At 46.7% G+C, this 24,270-nt stretch overlaps 1 protein-coding gene across 1 annotated transcript in view; it reads right to left on the bottom strand.

The window, feature by feature from the left end:
* The window catches only part of LOC131562879 (contactin-4), a 229,423-nt gene that overhangs the window by 40,226 nt on the left and 164,927 nt on the right, over positions 1-24,270 (bottom strand). The window contains exons 9-11 of the mRNA XM_058812650.1: positions 14,329-14,465; positions 12,429-12,558; positions 7,443-7,593 (exon numbers count right to left, since the gene is read on the bottom strand). Of these exons, the coding sequence (XP_058668633.1) occupies positions 7,443-7,593; positions 12,429-12,558; positions 14,329-14,465 (418 nt within the window). The remainder of the gene's footprint in view (positions 1-7,442; positions 7,594-12,428; positions 12,559-14,328; positions 14,466-24,270) is intronic.

Genomic DNA, 24,270 nt, shown 5'->3' with positions numbered 1-24,270 from the left:
GGAAATGTCCCTTTTGACACAGCCCCTCCAGCTGGCAGTTTATTTACAGACAAAGCTGACTGATAAACCATGAACGCTGCAATGGCACTGCAAGGGACAGGCTCTACATACAGGCTCTCCACTCTCCAAACAAAAGGCTCAGGACCTGGACCAGCTCTTCTGGTGGCACTGGAGGAGCAAAACACCCTGAAAAGCTCTTCATGAAAAGCTGGGCCCTCCCTTTCTGCACAATTAGCCAGCAGAGACACAGCCTCCACACGCGTCCTCCTGCGCTCGCAAGCGAGGAAAATCCTGTCTGGGTAGCAGCAAAGCCACTCCTGCTTTCACTCCATCTAATGCTCACTGAAATATTTGCTGTGCTCATTCTTCCAGGGCGCTGGCTATAGCCCAAGGCATGGGAATTAAATGGCTTCTAGTCCATGGAGAGGGACAGTGCTAATCCAAGGGATCGTGTTTGGAGGGCGCATCCAGCCACCCACGCCAACAACGCCTTCCTGAAAAGGACAAGCCACCACCCTCTACCTACAGCACCCACTGTGGAGGTTTGTAGGGCATGACAATCAAAGGGAACTCCACTGGAGCTCATAAAAATTATTATGAGAAAAAACATCCATGCAAGATTTTCAGTGCCTCAGCTGCTGACACAAAGCGTTTCTGGGAGCGTTCGTGAGATCTCAGCAGAGGCAGCAAATGCATTCTCAGCTTATTTGTTCCAGCTGATACCACCCGAATTCAAGCCCAAAGGCACAGCCTTTCAAGGATAACACATCTTTCTCTCTGGTTCCAACAAAAAAATGCCCAAAGCACAAAGGGAAATTACGCACCTGGCTTGTAATGGACATTAACAGGTTTGTGAGATCCCAGGACACATTTACATCACTTCAAAATGATGCTTGAATAGCCATCAAAAATATCACCAAGTCTGAAATGTTCATTAGGAATCCTTCTTCCCCTTTAGACATGTAATGATTTCCTTGGATTCTAAAAGTGCATCTCACAGTATGGCCCTAACTGTAAAATCATTGCCTGCTTGCTCTTCACCATAAAAACACCCATGAGAAGAAACATCTGATAATAATTTTTTCCTTCGAAATGCTACAGACATACTAAAATCATTATCAGCTGGAGGACAAGCAGGAAGCTGCACATCAGCTCCAAAGTGCATTCAGGAGGCTGATGCCAGGCATTTCTTTGGGAAGCAGTGGGTGCAGGGTGTGCTCACCACAGAGCAAACCCCATCCTGCTCCCTCCCATCCTCCTGTGGGGAGAGACCAGCTCCTTCCTGGAGCAGCTTTAACAGAGGGAGCAACAACTTGTAGCTGTGTGTTCAGCACCCAGGGATGAATTTAATAATCATAAAACCTTGAGAGACTGTCGCAGACATTTCTCCGCAGAAATCCTTTCTTTCAGATTTCTGCGTCTTCGGGAGGCCAGAGGCCCCCGAAGAGAAGGTAAACAATTATTATCAGCTGCTGTGGAATGTAATAGGATTCACCTTGATTGGCTCATTTTCTATGTTTATAATTAAGAGCCAATCACCAGTTCAAGCCAGGGGACTGAGTCCTTGGCCACAACTTTGTTGTGGGCTCTTTTCTATCTATTCTTAGCTTAGCTAGCAGCTCTGCAAACCTCTCTCTATATTCTTTTTAGTATAACTATAATGTATTATATCATATATTAATAAATCAAGCCTTCTGATCAAGATACAAGATTCACCGTCTCTCTCTCACCAGCAGCGACCCACTCAGGTCGCTGTAATAAGAGACCTCAAGCAGGAACAGCAGCAAGTGACACATTTAAGAATGTCAGCACAGGACACATCTGGCTGCAATCCAGAGGTTGGATCCCTCAGGGACAAAGCCCTGGATCCTTCACCCCCTCCACCAGTGCAAGTAGAACTCTGCTTTTAAAATTAATCCACAAGCACCAAGGTGAAAGCCTGATGATTTCTCTTGACCCTTTGTGACAGGTTTCTCTTAGGGACATCTTCATCCTGCTTTTAGGGATGTCAACACAGGACACATCTGGATGCACTCCACAGGTCAGATGCCTCTGGGACAGAGCTCTGGATCCTTCGCCCTCTTTACACCTGCAAGCAGAGCTCTGCTTTTAAAATTAATACACAAGCACCAGGTGAAAGCCTGCTGATTTCTCCTGTCCCCTGTGACACGTTTCTCCTAAGAATATCTTCATCCTCTTTTAACAGGACACAGCTGGGTGTGCTCTGGAGCTCGGATGCCTCTGGGACAGAGCTCTGCACCCTTCACCCTCTCCACCTCTGCAAGCAGAGCTCTTATAATTTTAAAGAGCTTTTAGAATTAACACAGAAGCACCAAAATTAATCCACAAGCACCAAGGTGAAAAAAGCTTTTAAAATTAACACACAAGCACCAGGCACACAAGCACCAAAATTAATCGACACAAGCACCAAAATTAATCCACAAGCACCAAGGTAAAAGCCTGATGAGTTCTCTTGACCCCTTCTCTTGTTACTTTTACCTTGGCAAGTTAAAATTACCCCACGAGCACCAGGTGGAAGCCCTTTGACTTCCCCTGAGCCCCTGGGGCACAGCAGCCCTGGGGTTTGTTCCCAGCCCTGTTCTGGCCAGCTCCAGCAGCAGCACAGGCAGCAGCGATGTCCTACACGTGTCACACGGAGCCCTGCAGCAGCACCACGCTGCAGATGATCTGCTGGGACACGGGAACAGATTGCTGATGCTGCAGGAGCTGTGGCACGGCGTGAGGGACGGGCTCACCCCAGCTGGAGCTTGGCACAGGCTGGGGCTGCGCTCCTCAGTTCGTGGCTGCAAACTGAAATCAGCTCCCGCTTCTGCAGCAGCAGATGGGAGAAATGGAAATTCTAGGGATCAGACTGGTTATTGATGCACACAAAACAAACCAGCACCAAACCTGGATTCTACACAAGTCCCTAATCCTTCTCATCTAACCAAACCTGGATTCTACACAAGTCCCTAATCCTTCTCGTCCAACCTTCAGCTGGAAAAACTTATAGAATCAAAAAATCATTTTTAGGTAATGCCTTTGAAGAGCACTGAGTCCAACTGTTAACCCAGCACTGCCAAGGCCACCACTGACCCCTGTCCCCAAGTGCCACATCCTTTTAATCCTCCAGGGATGGGGACTCCACCACTTTCACTGCTAAAACACGGTGTGACCATAGAATCAGGATTGGGTAGGAGGGACTCTAAAGCTCATCCAGGGACACCTTCCACAGACCAGGCTGCTCCAAATCCCAGTCCAGCCTGGCCTGGGACACCTCCAGAACAACCCAGAGCTAAAACCAGCTCCTGCTGGCAAACAGCTCATGAACAGGAGGCCATCAGGGACAACAGCTTTCCAAGGCTCCTGACCACCAAACCCAGCAGCTTCCTGGTTCATTTTATTCTCTTTCTGCAGCAAATTGGTTAAAATGAGTGGACAAGTCAGTTGTTTCAGATGTTGCAATGAAGTAGAGCCATCTCTGCCACGGTCTGTGCCAAGTGAGATGAATGATGGACAAACTTCAGAAAGCCATTTGCAGGGTGTCATTTTTCATCCTGCCTGGGCAGGATGTAATGAAAACCCGACAAGTTATTGATGCTTTGGTTACCTGTCTGCCTTCAAGAAATTGCACAGGTGCTTTATGTAAAAGAATAAAAAAATACAAAGAGTCAACACAATTAATGGGAAGCAATGATGGGAAGCATCCTTTGAGATTTTCTTTTCTGCTGAAGTGTCACTAGGCTGTGTGTCCAAAAGACAATGCTGGCAATCCATCTCTCAAGCAATCAGGATAAAAATATCACCATGGTTTGTACCCTGGCAGCAGCCTGGGAAAGATATGCTGTCTGTCCTCTTGCCATTTTCTTTCTGGCTGTTTAAAGTAATTAAGCACTAATTAGGAAGTTTGAGGCAGCAAATATAAAGCTGGAATTTATACAACTTTTTGTACTCACGACATGCTGGAAGAATGGGAGAGAAGCTTTGCTTGTTCAATTATCCTCCTGGACTGACCTGACTCCAGGCTGTGGTGGAGAGAACAGTGAAATACCTGGGAAAATCTGGACCCAAATTACCGAAATCTTGGAGCAGAGCAGCCAGTTTGGGTGACAAATCACAGCAGCTGTCTGGGGGTGCTGTTCTCTGTGGTGGTGTTTCACAGGGGTCCCAGGATGAGGGAAGACATGAAAATCTTGACTCCATGTTTAATGGAGAATGTTGACTCCATGTTTAATAACAAATCAGAACGCTGATTTATTATTTTATGATATATATTATATTAAAAGAAAATTATGTATTATAACTATACTAAAAGAATAGAAGAAAGGATTTCATCAGAAGGCTTGCAAGGAATAGAAAGGAATGGAATGATAATAAAATCTTTTGACTGACCAGAGAGTCCGAGCCAGCTGACTGTGATTGGCCATTAATTAGAAACAACCACATGAGACCAATCCCAGACGCACCTGTTGCATTCCACAGCAGCACATAATCAATGTTCACATTTTGTTCCTGAGGCCTCTCAGCTTCTCAGAAGATCGAACGAAAGGATTTTTTTCATAAAATACATCTGTGACAGTTCTCTGTCCCCAGCGTGAGTTATCCGGGCACTCCCCACACTCCAAACACTCCCATGGCTGAGCTCACTGAGAAAGTGGCACCATGTGCTGTTTCCTGTGCTTTTGTTGACTTTCAGCGCCAAAAATGAACAATATTCCTGCCGTAAGCACCGTGGCTGTGCAAGGTGACACATCCCAGAGCCTGTCAGCCCTGCCAGACAATGGGAGCAGCACTGGGAGCATTTCCACGAGGATCCTGAGTGTGCCTCGGGTATCTGGGTCAGATCCCGCTCCAACAAAGTGCACCAGGAGGGTCCCTCTGCACAGAAACTTGTTTAATTAAGATAACAGATGTTGCTACCACACAACTCACGGGGAATGGTTGTTTAATTGGACACTTTCATATTCTTTGCTACCAGCACAGAACGTAATTTGTTTTTTTATGCATTTCTTTCCTTACAATTAAGCTGCATAAGCAATGCAGGCACTGTACATTCCTGGAAAAGAAACAGCTCTAATGATGTAGGGGCTTTGCATGAAGAAGAATGAGAGAAGAGCAATTTGTTTTGGGGCTTTAAAGTACAATTATTTTTCTGTCCCAGCCTGAGCACGTGTCTGGTGGCAGGGTAAATATGACTTCCAACAGCTCTAGGAGAACATGAGGAATTAAGACTGTTGTGTACATATTTTGAATAAAAGTTTTCTTGCTTTTCCTGCACTCTTTTTACTGTTGGGGAGGCAAGGGAAAGGGGAAAAGTGGGAAGCTGTGGGGGAACAAGAGAAATGTGAATCTGCTCTTGAGCCACACAATGCTACAGCTTCACCTCTGGGAGAAATAATACATGGAATTATTGCCACTATGGCATGGAAAATAAAAACCCCTTTTTCTAGGCCCAAAACAAGACCTGAGAGAAGAGGGAAGACTGGCAGGGGAAGCAACGCAGACCCTGTGCATGTATATCTGTGCTAGAGCAGCTCCTATATAAAATTTACCTTCTGGAGCCAGGCCCCCAACATCATTTTGGCTCAGTTAGGCCTCCAAGGCAGGATTTCCATTATTATGGAGATGAAGTGCCTTTAATGAGTGCAATAATGTGATTGTACCCCAGGGCAGAATCCCTAATAACACAATTGCACAGCTCTCAAGCACCAGTGAGAGATGCCCCGAGGCCATGGCATTCATTAGAGGTGCAGCACACGCTACCTCAGCCTCCAGAGAAGAAAGGGAAACCTAAACCCATAAAACTCCCTTTTTTTTTTTTTCTTTCTTTTTTTCCAGTGTGGCAGTCTCTGCTCTGGGGCAAACACTGAAGAACACTCTTTGTTTTGCCTCCTGGACAGCAGGAGCCTCCAGAGCCGGAGTTTCAGCAGCAAAAACCACACAGAGTGTCTCCAGCAAGGAACTGAACCCCAGACAGCAGCTGGAAAGCCACAGAAAACCCAGGAGAAGCTGTGAAGGGATTGCCATGGCAGCCAGCAGGCTGAGCATCAGCATCCAGAGCTGGCGCTGACACCGTGCTGCTGCTTTTAACTCCACCTGGAACTGGAAGGGTCACCTATATTGATTAACCTGCACGTGATCAACCTGCAGCTGGGGAAGGATCCAGATGGTCAGGTGTTACTCTGGTTTTTAAAGATTTTCTAAGCTTTCTGATGTTTACATTCTTGTAAACATCACACACTTTCTGTAAATAACTCTTTTTTTGGCATTCCTTTATGGAGGAGGAGAGAGTTGATGGCCTGTTGGTTTGTCCAGTGCCATTGGAGAGGTGGCACCGTCACCCTCCAATCCACTGTCACTCTTGGAAAACTATAAATGCTGGAGTCAGAAAATAAACTTCCCTTTTATAAACTTCCCTTTTTTCTTCACCTTGAGAACAGCAGTGTGTGCTTGTGTTCCTTCGTGTCCTATAGCGACACCCAGGTGCCTCTCTGGCGCTCACAGGACCCTTTAATGGCACTTTTAGCAGAGATTTCATTGAATTTTCTTCTCCCACGCCTGTCTAAAAGTTCTGTGCCCTGTCCTAGAGATGAAGGGATTGCAGCAGCAGCCTTTCCTGGCACCTTGCTTCCTGGATTTCAACAGATTCTTTTCAAAACAGCCAAGAAAGTTCTTGTTTGAAATCCACACACGGCTGGGGGTGTAGGGAGATCCTGGGGCTGGACTCCAGGCACTGGGACAGTGGGGAGGAAATGGCATTTCAGCAAGCACAGGAAGCAGAAATGCAGCAGGATTCAGGAAGCAGAGATGCAGCAGGATTCAGCAAGCAGAGATGCAGCAGGATCCAGGAAGCAGAAATGCAGCAGGATTCAGGATGCAGAAATGCAGCAGGATTCAGCAAGCAGAAATGCAGCAGGATCCAGGAAGCAGAAATGCAGCAGGATTCAGCAGAGCTCAGGCACTTGGCCCCTCCTGCCCTTGAAGGCAGACAACAATGACAACCATGACAATGTCACTCCCTAACTGTGCCTTTCACACAGACTCCAGGTCCAGGCTGCAGGTGAATAACTTTTACACTTTCTGTAGAAGTGGTGAGGATTCAGCAGCCCAGGAGACACAGCCCAGTGAGAGTCAGAGCAGAGCATCTGGGAATCTATATTTTTTTTAACAATGGTTATTTAGAGCACTTCAGAGGCAAAATATTTGGGATTTTGGAGTGCATTTTTATCAGCTTCTTGGCAGGGATGATTTAATAGCAGACAGAGATGGGATGGGCACCATGGGAATAGGAATCTCACCCCCAGCTCCTTGGGATTGCACACAGGCTGTTTCCTCATGTATTTGCAAGTCAATTTTGCAAAGCTATTAATGACAAATTTAGCTCTGATTGCTGCAAGTCCCTGGGTTAGTTAATGAAAGAAATGGTTACTTTAAGACATTACCTCTCATTTTCTCTCAGGATGTCTTTTCCTTTCTTCCAAGAATAAGTAGGTCTGGGGGAGGCTTTGGGCTTGCACTCAATGATGACTTCACCCCCCACTTTAACCAGAGTCAGCTTCTTCAGCAGCGTTTTGGAAAAGTCTGGCCCGATGGCTGAAAGCAAAACCAACACAAACCACGTCAGACTTCCCTCAGGAAAAACCAAAACCAGGCTCATTTGAACATTACAAAATTCCAGGGTTGTTTCTCGCTTGCAATTCCTGAATGATTGGACTTTATGAACTAGTGAAGTCTGGATGGGGTAAAAAGACACCTGAGTGCTGCTTTAAGTGCACAAAAATACCTGATTTGTTTAAAAATGTGTGTTCCGCTAAAAACCCGAGAAACCAGTAACCCCACCGTGCACATCTTACTGGGACAGCACCCCCAGGAACCTCCTGCATGAGGAATATAAAATATTTCCTTTTTCTGTGTCAGGATCATCCTTCTGTCAGGCAGGGAAGTTCTCACAAACACAGAACCCATCTAATTAATCAGAAACGTTAACATTTCTAGAAAGGCTGACACTTTTATGCTTCCTATTCATAATTATTGCATAAGCTGGGTTATTTATATAAAGGTGGGAGACACTGACACAGCCAGGTCCTGAACCAAGCAACACAAGGCAAGAGTTGTTTGCTCCAGGGCACAAAGAATCAGCTTTTCCTGCCCTCAGGGCACAAAGAATCAGCTTTTCCTGCCCCCAGGGCACACTCCTGTGGTTTGTGGCAAACTCTCAGATATCCACTGAGCTGACCCCAAAGCCCTGCAGCCTCTCTGCAGCCTGGGGAACAAGGAGATGCTTTGGCTTCCTGTGAATAAAGCACAATCCCACACTGAAAACGGGATGGGCTCTATGATCCAACAGTGCTCCAAGGTCCTGCATCAGAGATTTTTGCTTTCCACGTCTAATCACAGGCAGGGAACTTAATTCTGGCACTCAGAAACACAGGTGTGATATTAATTAAATGCTATAAAAGAGCCCTGAAACCAGCGCTGGCTTTGGAAAACACTCCAGAATTAAAGGAGACATCCTGACGACACTTCCCACCAATGCATTTAGAGCCAAATGCATTATTATTTATATCATTATTAATATATTGTCACTTCTGAAACAAATTTCTCAGATGATTGCCCCAAATTTATAAGCAAAAGAGATTTTTTTGAATAATCCTGTTACTCCCATCCCTGTAATAAACAGTTTAGAGTGATTTTTGTGAGCCATTTGCTGCATTTTCCTGCCCCTCTGTGAGAAACAGGAGTTGCTCACTGTGGGTTTTTCTGTGACGTTCAAACCATCATCATCTGACATTTAGAAACTCTGGGCTCATTTCTCAGCACTGCCACACCTTCCTGTGCCACTTCAGGAGTAATGAATTTAATTTATTCACACCTTTTGTTTGTCAAGCAGGGATTTTAATGACCTTTCTTTCCCCACTCTAGGCCCACATTTCATTTTTCCAATTTGTTTTTCAAACATTTAGCCTGAAAATTCTGTAAGACAAGACTGCATCTCAGTCTTGTGCAATGTCCAGCACCACTGGATTCTGCTTTTATATAAAGACTCCAGGCAAGATAATTGGCAACAATAATTGAGAAGAATCACTCTGAGAAAAGCTGGGTCTGTAATTTTCCATTTCTCTCTTTCACTTAATTTTGGTGCAAGTCTCGCTTGAGATGATTAAACACCACCAGTAGCAAGTGCTTAACTTCAGGACCTTTTACAACAACCATTTTAACCCTCAGATCTGGTTAAAAGCTAAAATTTCCCAGGGAGGGCTCAGAATGTTGCCCTGCTTTGAAACTCTAGTGAAAAGGCAAACCTGCTGCTTTCCTTTCAACATGTGCCAAGTTCAATCACAGATGCACAGGGATTTATCTGCAGGACACCATTTGGGTGCTTTTCCTGTGACAGACAGAAGCAGAGCTGCAAATTCCAAGTGAGAAGTTGGCCAAATAAATATTCCTTGCCAGGTTTCTTAGACCAGACCCTCCAAAATTTGGGTTTTTTTGTGTGGACACGAGGAGCTGCTGGGCACAGGGACACCCTGGGAGTCCCCAGCAAAAAGGATTAAACCTCTTTCCTCTGAAAACATCTTCCTCCTTCCCAAAGGTCCATTTTTACCAGGTTTTAAATAGACAAGAAAAGCATCAGTGGGTTTGTTTCGATTTCTTTCATGTCCAATAAATCTCAGCATTGTGAAGTCTAATTTATTGAGCATTATCATACCTTTCTCCAACAGCAACACACACGATCCTTCAAATGAATTTTTTTTTTTCCTATGCAGGCATCTATCACTGATGATAAAAAATGACCAATAATTGAAAATCCCATAGCGGTAAAAAAACCTGATGCTTTGTTCCTCGGGATAAATCAGAGAATGCTGCTACTCAACATTTCATTTGAGGGCAACTAAACTGTTATTTTGCGATCAGGAATTGTGCTTAACCCTTTGAAAATACAACCCTGTGCTGAGCAGGGCTGTGTCTCGTTCAGGAATATGGTTTGGGATTGAGGTGCAGCCTGGCAGGGACCCCTGGGATGGTCCCACCCCACCCCTGCTCACCCACGAGCAGCACAGGAGGCTCCCCAGGGCTGTGCCCAGTTGGATGTTGAGCATCTCCAAGGACAGGGATGCCACCATATCCCTGGACAATCTGTTCTAGCGTCCAGCCAACCTCAAAATAAACTTTTTCTTATTTTAAGTGTCATTTCCAGGTTTTTGTGGCCATTGCCTCCTGCCCTGGCATGGGCACCTCAGAGAAGATCCTGGCTCTGTAATCTCTGCTCTCTCCCCGCAGGTATTTCCCCACTTGGATTCACATGAGCTTCTCCTGGCTTTATCTGGGAGGAGCAGAGCAGCTGTGCCCAGAACCGTGGGGTGGAAGATGCTTTTCTTTGGGATGGAGGAACTTTGTTTGCTGAAAGGTCTCCTCAGACAGGAGCTTTGTCACCGTGTCCAGAGCAGAGTCACTCTGCAGCCAGGACTGGGCACCTGGATGTTCTGAATGGCAATGCTCAGGTTTCTCCAGAAATAGCTTTAACCAGCAGGAGAGGGAATGCACCTGCCAGCTCCTGGAGGAATGTGGGATGAAGTAAAAAACATCTGTTCTCTGCTCTCAAATGCCTCAAGTTGGCATTTCACACCTTCCTTAGGAACAAATCGCCACAGATCCCCTGTCACAGACATATTTTCATTAAAAATCCTTTTCTTAGGATTTATTCCTCCTGAGAAGCTGAGAGGCTTCAGGAACAAAATGCAAACAATGGTTATCTGCTGCTGTGGGATGCAACAGGTGCATCTGGGATTGGGCTCATGGGGTTGTTTGTAATTAATGGCCAATCACAGTCAGCAGGCTCGGACTCTCTGTCCGAGACACAGACCTTTGTTATTCTTTCTTTTCTATTCCTAGCTAGCCTCCTGATGAGAATTTTTTCTTCTATTCTTTAGTATAGTTTTAATGTAATATATATCATAAAATAATAAATCAGCCTTCTGAAACATGGAGTCAGATCCTCATCTCTTCCCTCACCCTCAGACCCCTGTGAGCACCGTCACAATCCCCTTCTGCTTCAGAAACAAATCAAAGATCCCCTTCTGCTGCAGCAGCTTGTCAGGAGCCCCTGGGCAGGGCTGGCTGTGGGTTTGGGAGGCTGGCTGTGGTTTTTGGGGGGCTGGCTGTGGGTTTGGGAGGCTGGCAGTGGTTTTGGGGGGCTGGCTGTGGGTTTGGGAGGCTGGCTGTGGTATGGGAGGCTGGCTGTGGTTTGGGAGGCTGGCTGTGGGTTTGGGAGGCTGGCTGTGGTTTTTGGGGGGCTGGCTGTGGTTTTTGGGGGGCTGGCTGTGGTTTTGGGAGGCTGGCTGTGGGTTTTGGGAGGCTGGCTGTGGTTTGGGGAGGCTGGCTGTGGGTTTGGGAGGCTGGCTGTGGGTTTGGGGGGCTGGCTGTGGTTTTTAGGGGGCTGGCTTTGGTTTGGGAGGCTGGCTGTGGGTTTGGGAGGCTGGCTGTGGTTTTTAGGGGGCTGGCTGTGGGTTTGGGAGGCTGGCTGTGGTTTTTGGGGGGCTGGCTGTGGTTTTGGGAGGCTGGCAGTGGTTTTGGGGGGCTGGCTGTGGTTTGGGGGGCTGGCTGTGGTTTGAGGGGCTGGCTGTGGGTTTGGGGGGCTGGCTGTGGGTTTGGGAAGCTGGCTGTGGGTTTTGGGGGGCTGGCTGTGGGTTTGGGGGGCTGGCTGTGGTTTTTGGGGGTCTGGCTGTGGTTTTGGGGGGCTGGCTGTGGTTTGGGGGGCTGGCTGTGGTTTTTGGGAGGCTGGCTGTGGTTTGGGGGGCTGGCTGTGGGTTTTGGGGGGCTGGCTGTCGTTTGGGAGGCTGGCTGTGGTTTTGGGAGGCTGGCTGTGGGTTTGGGAGGCTGGCTGTGGGTTTTGAGGGGCTGGCTGTGGGTTTGGGAGGCTGGCTGTGGGTTTGGGGGGCTGGCTGTGGTTTGGGAGGCTGGCTGTGGGTTTGGGAGGCTGGCTGTGGGTTTGGGGGGCTGGCTGTGGTTTGGGAGGCTGGCTGTGGGTTTGGGGGGCTGGCTGTGGGTTTGGGGGGCTGGCTGTGGTTTTTGGGGGGCTGGCTGTGGTTTGGGAGGGTGGCTGTGGGTTTTAGGGGGCTGGCTGTGGTTTGGGAGGCTGGCTGTGGGTTTGGGAGGCTGGCTGTGGGTTTGGGGGGCTGGCTGTGGTTTTTAGGGGGCTGGCTTTGGTTTGGGAGGCTGGCTGTGGGTTTGGGAGGCTGGCTGTGGTTTTTAGGGGGCTGGCTGTGGGTTTGGGAGGCTGGCTGTGGTTTTTAGGGGGCTGGCTGTGGTTTTGGGAGTCTGGCTGTGGGTTTTGGGGGGCTGGCTGTGGGTTTGGGAGGCTGGCTGTGGTTTTTGGGGGGCTGGCTGTGGGTTTGGGGGGCTGGCAGTGCTCAGGGATGTGCACTCACCAATGACACTGAGCTCCGCGCTGGCGAAGATGACGCCGTGCCTGTTCTCCGCCACGCACTGGTACATCCCCGCGTCCGACAGGCTCACGTTGGCAATGGTCAGAGAGCCCTGCTCCAGCTGCACCCTGCCCTGGGGACAGCAAAACAAACTCCAAATCAATGAGAACACCAGCAAAGCCTCCTCAGAACGTGCACCCAGAGGTTGTCCGGCTGTGTTCTGTAGCAAGGAGGACCAAAGGAAGCAGCGGGAACGGGAGGAATCTGCATGCTGCGAGTTATTTGTCTGCCAGCCAAATTTATGTCAGCCTAGAGACTAAATGGTGAAACCAATACAGGAGTTGGTAAATGCAATTTCAATTGGAGGACCTTCCCTTGACCCCCTCATTGATTTAATACCCAAAGCATTTAGATTAATATCCCTTGCAAGGAGATAAGATTGAGGCAAGAAATGCACTTCTGCTCCACAGTGGCACATCACAGCCAAGCCCATTCTCAGAAACATTGAAAACAATGGTATTTCCATGGAATCACAGAGTCATTGAGGTTGGAAAAGACCTCCAGGATCACTGGGTCCAACCTTTGACCAAAATCCACCATAGCAACTGAACTACAGCAGATACAGGTGTTTCTTGGGCACCTCCAGGGATGGGGACTCCACACCTCCCTGGGCAGATCCAGGGAGAAATTCACTCTTTCCATGGAGAAATTCCTCCTGATTTCCAACCTGACCCTTGAGGCCATTTTGAGTGTATATGGCAATGCAGGCTGCTAAGACTGCTTGCCATCTCAGCCGGCACAGACAGAAACATTTAAAATCTTCTGCAGTTTACTGAAAACAATGTAAATGCTAATAATTTAATGATCCTTTACTTCATATCAGCCACTAACGTGATTTAAGAACAAGCCCATCTGCCAGTGACCAGTGTGAAGCAACCAGAATTAGTGTGTGGAGTGAAAGACCAGGCTGTCATTTGTCAGCCTGAGGTTATGGAGCTTGAGTTATCAATTCTAATAAGTACAGCAAAGTGTTCCCTCCCTCCCCAGGAGTTTGACATTTACCAAAAAAAAATCTAAAATAAAGAGCTATTGGTTTTCTACTCGGCCTTAGGGCAGAAATTTAATGTTTGTGCAATTTTTATCAGGGCTTGATCAAATCGGGGCTGCCATGTTCTTTCACAGTAAGTGAAGGGGAAAAAGTGCTGGCTGCTGTGAAACCAAAGCTTTGGTGACTTGGCTGAGTTTGTGGTGACAAGGTGGGACCATGAGCTGGGTGATGACCCTCCAGGAGAGGCTGGGCACACGTGGGAGGGTGTAATTCCACAGCTCCTGCACAGGGACACAGCCCAGCAGGAGGAGTGGGAACACCATTAAACACCAGCAGGAACCCCGAGGTTTCATCACCACTTGAAGTTCACCTAAATATCATAGATTAAAATAATTATTTTGGAGTGATCACTCTTTGGTGACACATTCCAAAACCCCATTCAGCCATTCCTCCTTCTGTCCAGCCTTAGGTTTGCATCATGGATCCTTCATTCTGGCGAGGAGAGTTGCGAATGTAGAGCTGTGGTGTGTCCTGCTTGTCCTTGGCAGGAGTAGGGAGGTGCCACCAGGCATGGGAAGGAACAGGGGATTTTCTGTGAGGGTGGGCAGGCCCTGGGTGCCCAGAGCAGCTGTGGCTGCCCCTGGATCCCTGGAACCGTCCAATGCCAGGCTGGACAAGGCTTGGAGCAGGGGGTGGAATGAGATGATCTTGAAGGTCCCTTCCAACCCAAACCGTTCCGCGATTCCAGAGCACCTCATCCTCCCCACCACAGCTCAACCACCCAGAGATCAGTGAGCCGGCAGAGCACCCCAGCACCCCCATTTCCCATGCCCGGGGGGCTCCAGCTGTGCCTACCTGTGGCAGCAGGGGCTCCCCGTCCTTGAGCCAGCGGTAGGAGGGCTTGGGGCGGCCGCTGGCGCGGCACTCCCAGGACACGCGCTCCTCGATGGCCGCGCGCACGTCGCGGATCTGCTGCGTCCAGCTGGGCTGGGCTGCAGGGAAAGCAGGGAGGGGAGCATGGAGCCTGGAAACAGCACCTCTGCGCTGCCCAACAAACCTTCCTTCCCTCATCAGAACACTGGACTTGCTAACGTTGGGGTTTTAGCTTTTCTATTTTTCATATATTTGTGTAGAACTCTAAACTCCACACACAGTGTGTGCTGCTGCTTCCCCGTTTGGGGCAGACACAACAATTCCTCTGCAGGCCTGGCAATCAAGGACACCTCACTGCCTCAGGCCCAGAGAGGGGAACAAAAGGGAGTTGGGGGAGCAAACTTGGGGTCAATGACTTCATTACCTGCAGCTGGAATTGGCAGATTCACCCCCAATATGCAAATGGACCAAACTTATAAAAGTGTGCAAACCCTGACCCATCATCCATTTTTGGGTGTAGCCCCTGGGGGGTTTTGTCTGCCCAAAATGTATCTGAAGCCCTTCAATAAATAGAACAGCTTTTTATTCCCTTAATTCTTTTTATTCTCTTAATTCTGTCTGGCCTCTGTTTTTAAATAGCCCCACAAAAGCACAATAAGAATTGCTAAAGATTACTGTTCTTCCTTGAGTCCAGTGCTGCTTTCTGAAGGTGCCACAGGCCAAGACCAGAAGCTACTTTTATTTTATTTGTAGTAAAAACCCTTAAAGAGAAAGAGTAGCTTCAGAAACCCTGCTCATCCTGCACAAACAAAGCAGCAGTTACACACCTGGTCCTTCAAATAAAGACATTTCCCTCCTCAGGGTCTCTATAACCTGGGCTACAAAGCCATAAATTTTAGCTTCAGACTTCAAAACATGTAATTCAGAACTAGTTCTGCATTGAAATTGAGGTTATTCCAGTAACTCTGCATGGTTACAGGCACTACTTCAGGTCCAGGCTCTCAGTCCTGTCTTGATTAAGGCCAGATTTCCATACATTGCCACAGGAAGGAAAAATCTTTGGACCCAATTATTGCATTAATGACACTGAATAAACCTAGAAAGGCCACAAGCAGATACTGGAGACACATTTTGGTAGAATTTGGTGAAAACTAGCACTGGCAGTTTTCAGCCACTTGTGAGATTGTATTTTTAATGGTGTTTCACATAATTTCATCAGTTTGTTGGCTTTTTTTTTTTAGAGAGTTTGAGTTTGGCCAGATTCCACTAAATTCCACTAAAATTGTCACATGGTTTTGAAGACCACCCAAAACCTCAGACTTTAAGAGTTACCTCTTGTCCAGATATATCTACAATATACAATACGACCTATTTAAGATCTTATTAGTAATAGCATAATAATATATCTACAATACTATTCAGAAAATCCCAATAAACAATAAAGTTTTGATTTTTTTAATGGGCATTTGCCCTATTTTGACATAAGAGCATCTGACTTAGCAGAATGGTATTACCAGCAGAGGTCTCCAAGAACCTGATTAATACTTTTCCCTGTGTAATCAGATAAAAGAAAAAAAAAAATCAAGATTTCTCAAAGCCAGGTAACAACTTTAAAAATCTCTGTTGGATAGCGATCCAGAGATGGGCTTGAAAGGATAAATTTAAAAACATCACATCAAAACGGCAAATGGGTGCGATTATACCCAAAAGAGGGGTATGTCTGTGATGATGGGATGCTGGAAATCCAAATTTAGGGAGCTCAGGTTGTGTTCAACCCCACCCCTGGCACCCTGAATGTGCCCACAAAGCAGAAATGAGGTGGAGAGGTTCCCACAGCCCCTCAGCTCCAAGGGAATTCCAAAAAACAACAAAGTGAACTGAGCATGCAGGCGGGAAAGGAGAATGCAGAAGGGAAAGGAGAAGCGAGTGGTGTTTATTTCTCTGGCTGCCCCTCCTGCCCCTGTAATATTTTGAGCTTGTTTATTGTCTGTATCCAAAGGAAAGGGAAAGCCTTTAAACTCAGGAAGATGAAAGTCAGTTCTGTCATCTGGAGTAAGAACTTGAACGATTCCATCGAGCTGAGCAATTGCAGCGGGTTCAGTGGCTCAAGGACATTTGCAAATTACTCATGAATTTACATATTTACTATTCTAACAGCATCTAACTCATCATTTTGAAAGGAATTTTATGATCCCATGAAAGGAGCTCTATAAAACCCACACACATCCATTTGCCTTTTTTATTTTTGCTGCGCTGTTTTACAGATTTCCCACATGAAAACAAAACTAAAAAAAAAAAAAACAAAAAACCACCCAGACAAAACAACTGGAATTAATTTGCAAATCAAGAAAAGCCATGAATGGTAAGCTGTGCTCTATAACCTGAGTGTGTGCTATGGAAAAACAAAGATAACTCCTGTGGAGAGGAGCAGAGAAAATTCAGAATTCATCCTCATTTCGTACAGACTGCTCAAATAAGGGAAATAATAATTTTCCCCAAATAAGGGAAAATAATAATTTCCCCCAAATAAGGGAAATTCTCTCCAAAAGGCATTCTTTTGGGGTGGTTTGTGGGTTGTTCATCCCAACTCCTGCTCTGAGTGCCGAGACTAAAACATGCAGTGTTGGAAGGTGCCGCCTCAAATTCACATCACCCTTTGGTGCAGCACCCACGAGCCACAGCCTCCATCCCACACCATCCTAACCCCCTCCAGTGATCTGAACTGGGTAAAATTCCGAATCCCAAAGCCATTTGTGGTGCAGACAACTCCAGAGTGAGCAGCACAGATCAAAAAAATCATCTCAGTGAGGAGCTCTGAGAAAATTCAAAATTCATCCTCATTTCGTACAGACTGCTCAAATAAGGGAAATAATAATTTTCCCCAAATAAGGGAAAATAATAATTTTTCCCAAATAAGGGAAATTCTCTCCAAAAGGCATTTTTTGGGGTGGTTTGTGGGTTGTTCATCCCAACTCCTGCCCTGAGTGCTGAGACTAAGACATGCAGTGTTGGAAGGTGCCACCCCAAATTCACAGCACCCTTGGGTGCAGCATCCATGAGTCATGGCCTGCATCCCACACCAGTGGTTTGAACTGGCTAAAATTCCAATTTCCAAAGCCCTCCCTGGTGCAGACGGCTCCAGAGCGAGCAGCACGGGTCGGAAGATGATCTCAGTGAGGAGCTCTGAGCCGTTTGTTCGGCAGGAGTTCGTTCTCTGCTGCTCTTTGGGAGGTTTTGTAATTAGGTCAAGCTCTCCTCTCACCAGTTGAGTGCAGAGAGAAGCTCTTGGCTTCATCCTGGGGAATGCTCAGGGGCTGGCTCAGGCTGCAAATGTGTGTGAGCCACCAAAGGAGAGTGGCCACAAGTTAATGGAATTTGACAGGAGCCCACTGGGGTTCGGGGCGAGGTAACACGACTCGAGATTTCAGGCATGATAATTAAAATAATTCAGATAAGGGGATGAAACCACCTCCTCTTCACAGCGTTTTCTGGTATAGCAACATTCTCAGAGATAATGACAAGGCTGAATTTGTGGTTGGTCTAGAGAAGAGTCCTTTGGATGGTTTCAGTGGCGCTGACCAAAGAGAAATTATTTTACAGGAGATATTTTGGTCCTGATGGGTGCACTTAAGATAGTACTGGCCTTGGAAACATCCTGGAGGAAAAATCTGGAAGCTGATTAAGAATTCATCTGAGTTGCAAGCAAAATTCATATGCTAAATCTATAAAGTGAAAGAAAAAGCTTAGAGATATAAGCACGACTCTTACATAAGGATTGCTTTAAAGAAAAATCTCCCCCTCCTAGGAGATTTCTGGAGTTTGTAGTCAGGGGGATTGAAGAAAGGTGATGGAAATAGTGAGAAAAAAACCCTGTTTACCTTTGATCACCTTTTAGTCTCCACCAACACAAAGTGGGACAGTTAAAACCAAGTGAATAGGAAAATATGCCCAAATATATTCTTACTTCTCTAAGACAAAATTGTCCAGGGGCAGTCTGTCCTTCACTGTAATAAATTAAAAGGCAAAATAGGAACTGGAAATCATGTCCTGAAAGATATTTGCAAATGAAATGATGCGGCAGGTGATGATGCATCACCTCAGAAATGAGAAGCAAACCCCCAGAAGTAAAGGAGAAATATGAGAAATAAACCAGAAAAAAACCTGTAGGACTCTGCAACCATCTGTGAGTTCAAAACAACCCAAAAGACTCAAGCAAATGAGGTGCTAATACATATCCAGAATCCAATTCTCAGCTGGTGTGTATTGATTTCAGTGTTCCTAAGCCAATTTCTAGCAGCTGATGACCTGGTGCAGGCTGTGTAATTCATCATTAATGGCAGATGAAAGGCTGAATGATTTGTCCATTACCATCTCTATTCTAAGGAGATTGAGACTGAGCCCAGGATCAGAGCAGTGTAAAGACCAGAAAGCAAAGTGTAAGAAGTAAAAAAACCCCAAAGCAACCAGATGGGAAAAGCAGATGAGTAATTAGAAATAAAGAGTACAGCCAGTGTGTGAGGGCCTGTCCCTGATGGGGACACAGCTCCTGTGCACAAACCCCTCAATCCTCATTTGTCTCCTTCCCAAAGATCACAGAAACCAGACCCCAGGTCACCACTGCTCCTCTCTCCTCCCTTCCTCCCTCCTGACCCCAAGGACTGTTGGAAATCTCTACAACTGCAAGGTGTGCAGATCCTGCACCAAACCAATCCGCTGGAATGCTGTGCCTAGAAAAAAATAAATCTCCATTTGAGTGAGCCTTTGGAAACTCTGCAAGACTGACCCTACCAGCCCAGCCTGGAATATTAAACACCAGAGGAAAAGAAACAGAGGAAAATCTGAAGGAGCTGACTCAGCTGATAAAACCCCTTCAGCCATCCCTTCCTCTCATTTACCTCCCATTCTGCACCATTAGAGGGTTTCCCCCCCAGTTTTGGTGGGCTGTGGGTGTTACAGACACACCACAGGGACCCTCCTCATGGTTTGCCCTCCTTTGGTTATTTTCCATCCTGACACCAAACTGCAGCTGCTCAGGGGTGCAAGGGAGGTGTGGGGTGATCCATGAGGAACCTTCACATTTCATTTCTATTTATTTGTGTTCCATCCTATTTATATTTTTGCTTCTCCTGCTGGAGAGATGTTTCTCCAAGCAACAATGATAATAACATGAGACTTTTTCTGAATATCCAAAAATTGGATTTCTCTGGAAGCAGGGTTCCAGCAATCCCTTGGAAAAGAAAAAGCTGATGAGAAACAATTCTGTGCTCTGTGCAGGAATGTGCTCTGTGTTCTGGATGCAAGACCTCCCTTAGGCAGCAAAGAACTCAAAACTCAAGAGTTACTCCTCCCTGTACTAATTTTACCTGTGTAAAAGGTGACGACAGGGTTTCCTAGTGAGTGATGTGAAATATAATTAATAATCATATAGTAAGAGTAAAATAATAGTGCACTTGCCCTATGTACAGGAATTTTCTTGTCTTTTTATCAGTCCAGAAACTCACTTAAATCAAATTTCCAGCAATTTTTTTGTGATTTAGGACCTAAACTGAGCAGACATGAAACCACCTGATGTTCACTTGTGCACATTTCCTTTTTAGACTCCGACCATAATGAAGAGCATAATCTGATTTACACCTGAGGCTGTTTTACAGAGTGGCACAAAGTGGCTTTTGCCCAAATAAAACACAGGCCCACTGATGAAAGGAGGGCTCTTTTCACTGCAGAATTAAGGAGCCTCACAAATTCCTAGTGAGAAGGATTTAATCTGCAAAGGGGCCCAGGCAATTGAAAGGGTTCTGCTGAATATCTCAGAAAACGCTGCACAGAACTGTAATTAGTGACAGACAAGTCTGTCTGTCTGCTAATGCAGATGCTGCTGTGCTGACACTTTTGGAAAGCATTTGAGCTGCAATTTTCCCCTCCTTTCCTTGCCTTGCCAGAGCAGGAGAGGACGGGAGATGCTGGAGCAACACAGGAGATGCTGAGGCAGCACCTCCATCTGTGCTGGCTCCAGCTGAGCTGCTCTGGAGATTGGATATTTCCAAGCACGGATCTGACTGGAAAGCCAGGGCCAAATCCCATATTTTGTGTCCAAATCCCAGCAAAAAATGTTCTCAGTGGTGGTGCTGTCACTCCCAGCCCCACTGAACACATTCATATCACCTCAACCAGCAGCTATTTTTCATATTTTCTGTTATTCAGGTGAAATATTTTGTTGGGAAGGGGGATCTCAGGACATTGCATTGACTCATCAGAGTCAACATAGGGAAGCAGAGCCCAGGGAGCTCAAACCCAAGGATGAGCAGCCTTGGGGTCACAGATATCAACAAAAGAAGATTGGGCTGAAACAGCATCTAAACTCAGCATGAATTAAACATCAATAATAAATAAGCATCTCCTTGATGCTGGCTTTATGAACAAAAAAGGCAATTTCTTTTTAAATTAGCTGGTTAAGGTAATCTGTTTACTGTACTTCTGCCAGCAAAAAAAATAATTGTTGGCATTGCTGTTTGCTCAGGATATAAATCTTAGCCCTGCGGAGGGTTAGCAAATGTAAAATTTATGAGCAGCCAGATTAAAAATACAATCAGGTCAATGGGAGTGCATCCCAAAACACACAGCTGAGGGTGGGGAGGGCCCTGGGAGAATCTGGGAGAGGAGAACCCTGGGCGCCACCGGGGAGCTCACCTGCCTCAGCCATGGGATGCAGCTGGCACAGGAATAAACTGCCAGGTCAGGAAGGCAGCACCAGCTCTCAGAGCTGCTAAAAGGTGGAAAAGAAGAGGCTGTGCAGTGTAATTTGATAGTTCAGGATCAGGGAATATTCTGAGTTGGTAGAAACCCACAAGGATCAAATCGGCCCTGCATGGGACAGCCCCAAGAATCCCAGCAGGAGCTTTTGCCAGGAATTAAGCTGAGGCTGGGACACAGGAAGAACAGAAGAGCCAGCAGGGAGATGTGTCATTCAGAGCTCCATCAGTCAGACAGGCAGAAGGGAGCTCTGTAATTGCATTAACAGGACCATGTTTGCATGGGAAGGTCGATCCATCAAGGGGGACCCAGCCCTGGCAGAAGTGTTTGTGGAGCACAGCCTGGTGCAGGGGCTCAGAGCACAGAAAATGCAGCAAGAACGGCTCTTGCATGCTTAATTAACCTTTTCTGCTGCAACAAGGGTGTCAAACAACTTCAGTGGCACTGATACGCAAAGGGAGGAGAAAATAAACTCTGATACAAGAGTGAAACACAGCAGAAGTCAACCCTCCCTGACAACTTCCAGCAGCACACAGAAAAGCTGACAACGCTGGGTTACCTAGAGTGAGCAGGCAAATTTGAATTCTTTTTTCTTCTCTTTTCTTACTTTATGCCATGCACAGAGGCTGCTTTAAACTGGGTTTAAAGAGTGGAGCTGTTGGAGCCTCAGTGTGACCTGCAGAGCACAGCAGTGCAGGTGGGCAGCACCTCTAATAACCCAGAGCACCCTGAGCCCCAGTGATTTGGGCTGCAAGGACCCTAAATCCCATCCATCCATCCATCCATCCATCCATCCATCCATCCATCCATCCATCATCCATCCATCCATCCATCATCCATCCATCCATCCATCATCCATCCATTCATCCATCCATCATCCATCCATCCATCATCCATCCATCCATCATCCATCATCCATCCGTCCATCATCCATCATCCATCTGTCCATCCATCCATCCATCCATCATCCATCATCCATCCATCCATCCATCCATCCATCCATCATCCATCCATTCATCCATCCATCCATCCATCCATCCATCCATCCATCATCCATCCATCCATCCATCATCCATCCATCCATCATCCATCCATCCATCCATCATCCATCCATCCATCCATCCATCATCCATCCATCCATCATCCATCCATCCATCCATCCATCATCCATCATCCATCCATCATCCATCCATCCATCCATCATCCATCCATTCATCCATCCATCATCCATCCATCCATCATCCATCCTCCATCCATCCATCCATCCATCCATCCATCCATCCATCCATCCATCCATCCATCATCCATCCATCCATCATCCATCCATCCATCCATCATCCATCCATCCATCCATCATCCATCCATCCATCCATCATCCATCCATCCATCCATCCATCCATCCATCATCCATCCATCCATCCATCATCCATCCATCCATCCATCCATCCATCCATCCATCATCCATCCATCCATCCATCATCCATCCATCCATCCATCCATCCATCCATCCATCATCCATCATCCATCCATCATCCATCCATCCATCCATCCATCCATCCATCCATCCATCATCCATCCATCCATCATCCATCATCCATCCGTCCATCATCCATCATCCATCCGTCCATCCATCCATCATCCATCCGTCCATCCATCCATCATCCATCCATCATCCATCCATCCATCCATCCATCCATCCATCCATCCATCATCCATCCATCCATCCATCCATCATCCATCCATCCATCCATCATCCATCCATCCATCCATCCATCCATCCATCCATCATCCATCCATCCATCCATCATCCATCCATCCATCCATCATCCATCCATCCATCCATCCATCCATCCATCCATCCATCATCCATCATCCATCCATCATCCATCCATCATCCATCCATCCATCCATCCATCCATCCATCCATCCATCATCCATCCATCCATCCATCCATCCATCATCCATCATCCATCCATCATCCATCCATCATCCATCCATCCATCCATCCATCCATCCATCCATCCATCCATCATCCATCCATCCATCCATCATCCATCCATCATCCATCCATCATCCATCATCCATCCGTCCATCATCCATCATCCATCCGTCCATCCGTCCATCATCCATCATCCATCCGTCCATCCATCCATCATCCATCCGTCCATCCATCCATCATCCATCCATCATCCATCCATCCATCAATCCATCCATCCATCCATCCATCCATCCATCATCCATCCATCATCCATCCATCCATCAATCCATCCATCCGTCCATCCATCCATCATCCATCCATCCATCAATCCATCCATCCATCCATCATCCATCCATCCATCCATCATCCATCCATCATCCATCATCCATCCATCATCCATCCATCCATCCATCCATCCATCCATCCATCCATCCATCCATCCATCCATCCCACCCCTGCCATGGCAGGGACACCTCCCACTGTCCCAGGCTGCTCCCAGCCCCAGTGTCCAACCTGGCCTTGGGCACTGCCAGGGATCCAGGGGCAGCCACAGCTGCTCTGGGCACCTGGGCCAGGGCCTGCCCACCTGATGATAAAAAATTTCTTCCTCAAATCCATTCAAACCTGCACCTTTCTGCACCTCCAGAGCGTTTCCCTCTCCAGGCACCAGGCCTGACCTTCCAAAAACAGCTTGAAAGCTCTGCCAGCATTGCAGTTGTATTTCAATTATGAAATAACATTTCTCAACTTAAAAAAAAAAAAAAAATTAAAGAAAAATATGTTATTTTTCCCAACTATTTGTATAAAATTTCACAATATGTTACTTTCCCCTAAAAAATTTTTCTGCCATGCAAAACTCCAGAGCCCAGAGTACAGAATGCAAGTTGATTTTTTTTTTTTTTAAGAGATCTATTTTCAGTACTGGCTGCAAAACACAAGTTACCCTAAAAAACCCAACTCGTTCCCTGGAAAATCACCATCCTCGAGACAAGGATGAGGATGAAGACAAAACCTGCAGCAGGGGAGGTGCCTGTCTGCCACCTCTCCTGGGGAATTCCTCCTGTCCCAGGGAGGAGATGGATGGAAAGAGTTCCCAGCATGACAGACTGACAGCAGGACATTCCTCTTCCCAAAAATCCTCGAGATTCTCTGCAGAAATGCCACGATGGGTGCGAAAAGCAGCAGGAGCCACAGTG

Source organism: Ammospiza caudacuta, chromosome 12 (assembly GCF_027887145.1).
Source record: "Ammospiza caudacuta isolate bAmmCau1 chromosome 12, bAmmCau1.pri, whole genome shotgun sequence".
NCBI classification, from domain to species: Eukaryota; Metazoa; Chordata; class Aves; order Passeriformes; family Passerellidae; genus Ammospiza; species Ammospiza caudacuta.
This window is presented reverse-complemented; position numbering and strand designations above follow the sequence as displayed.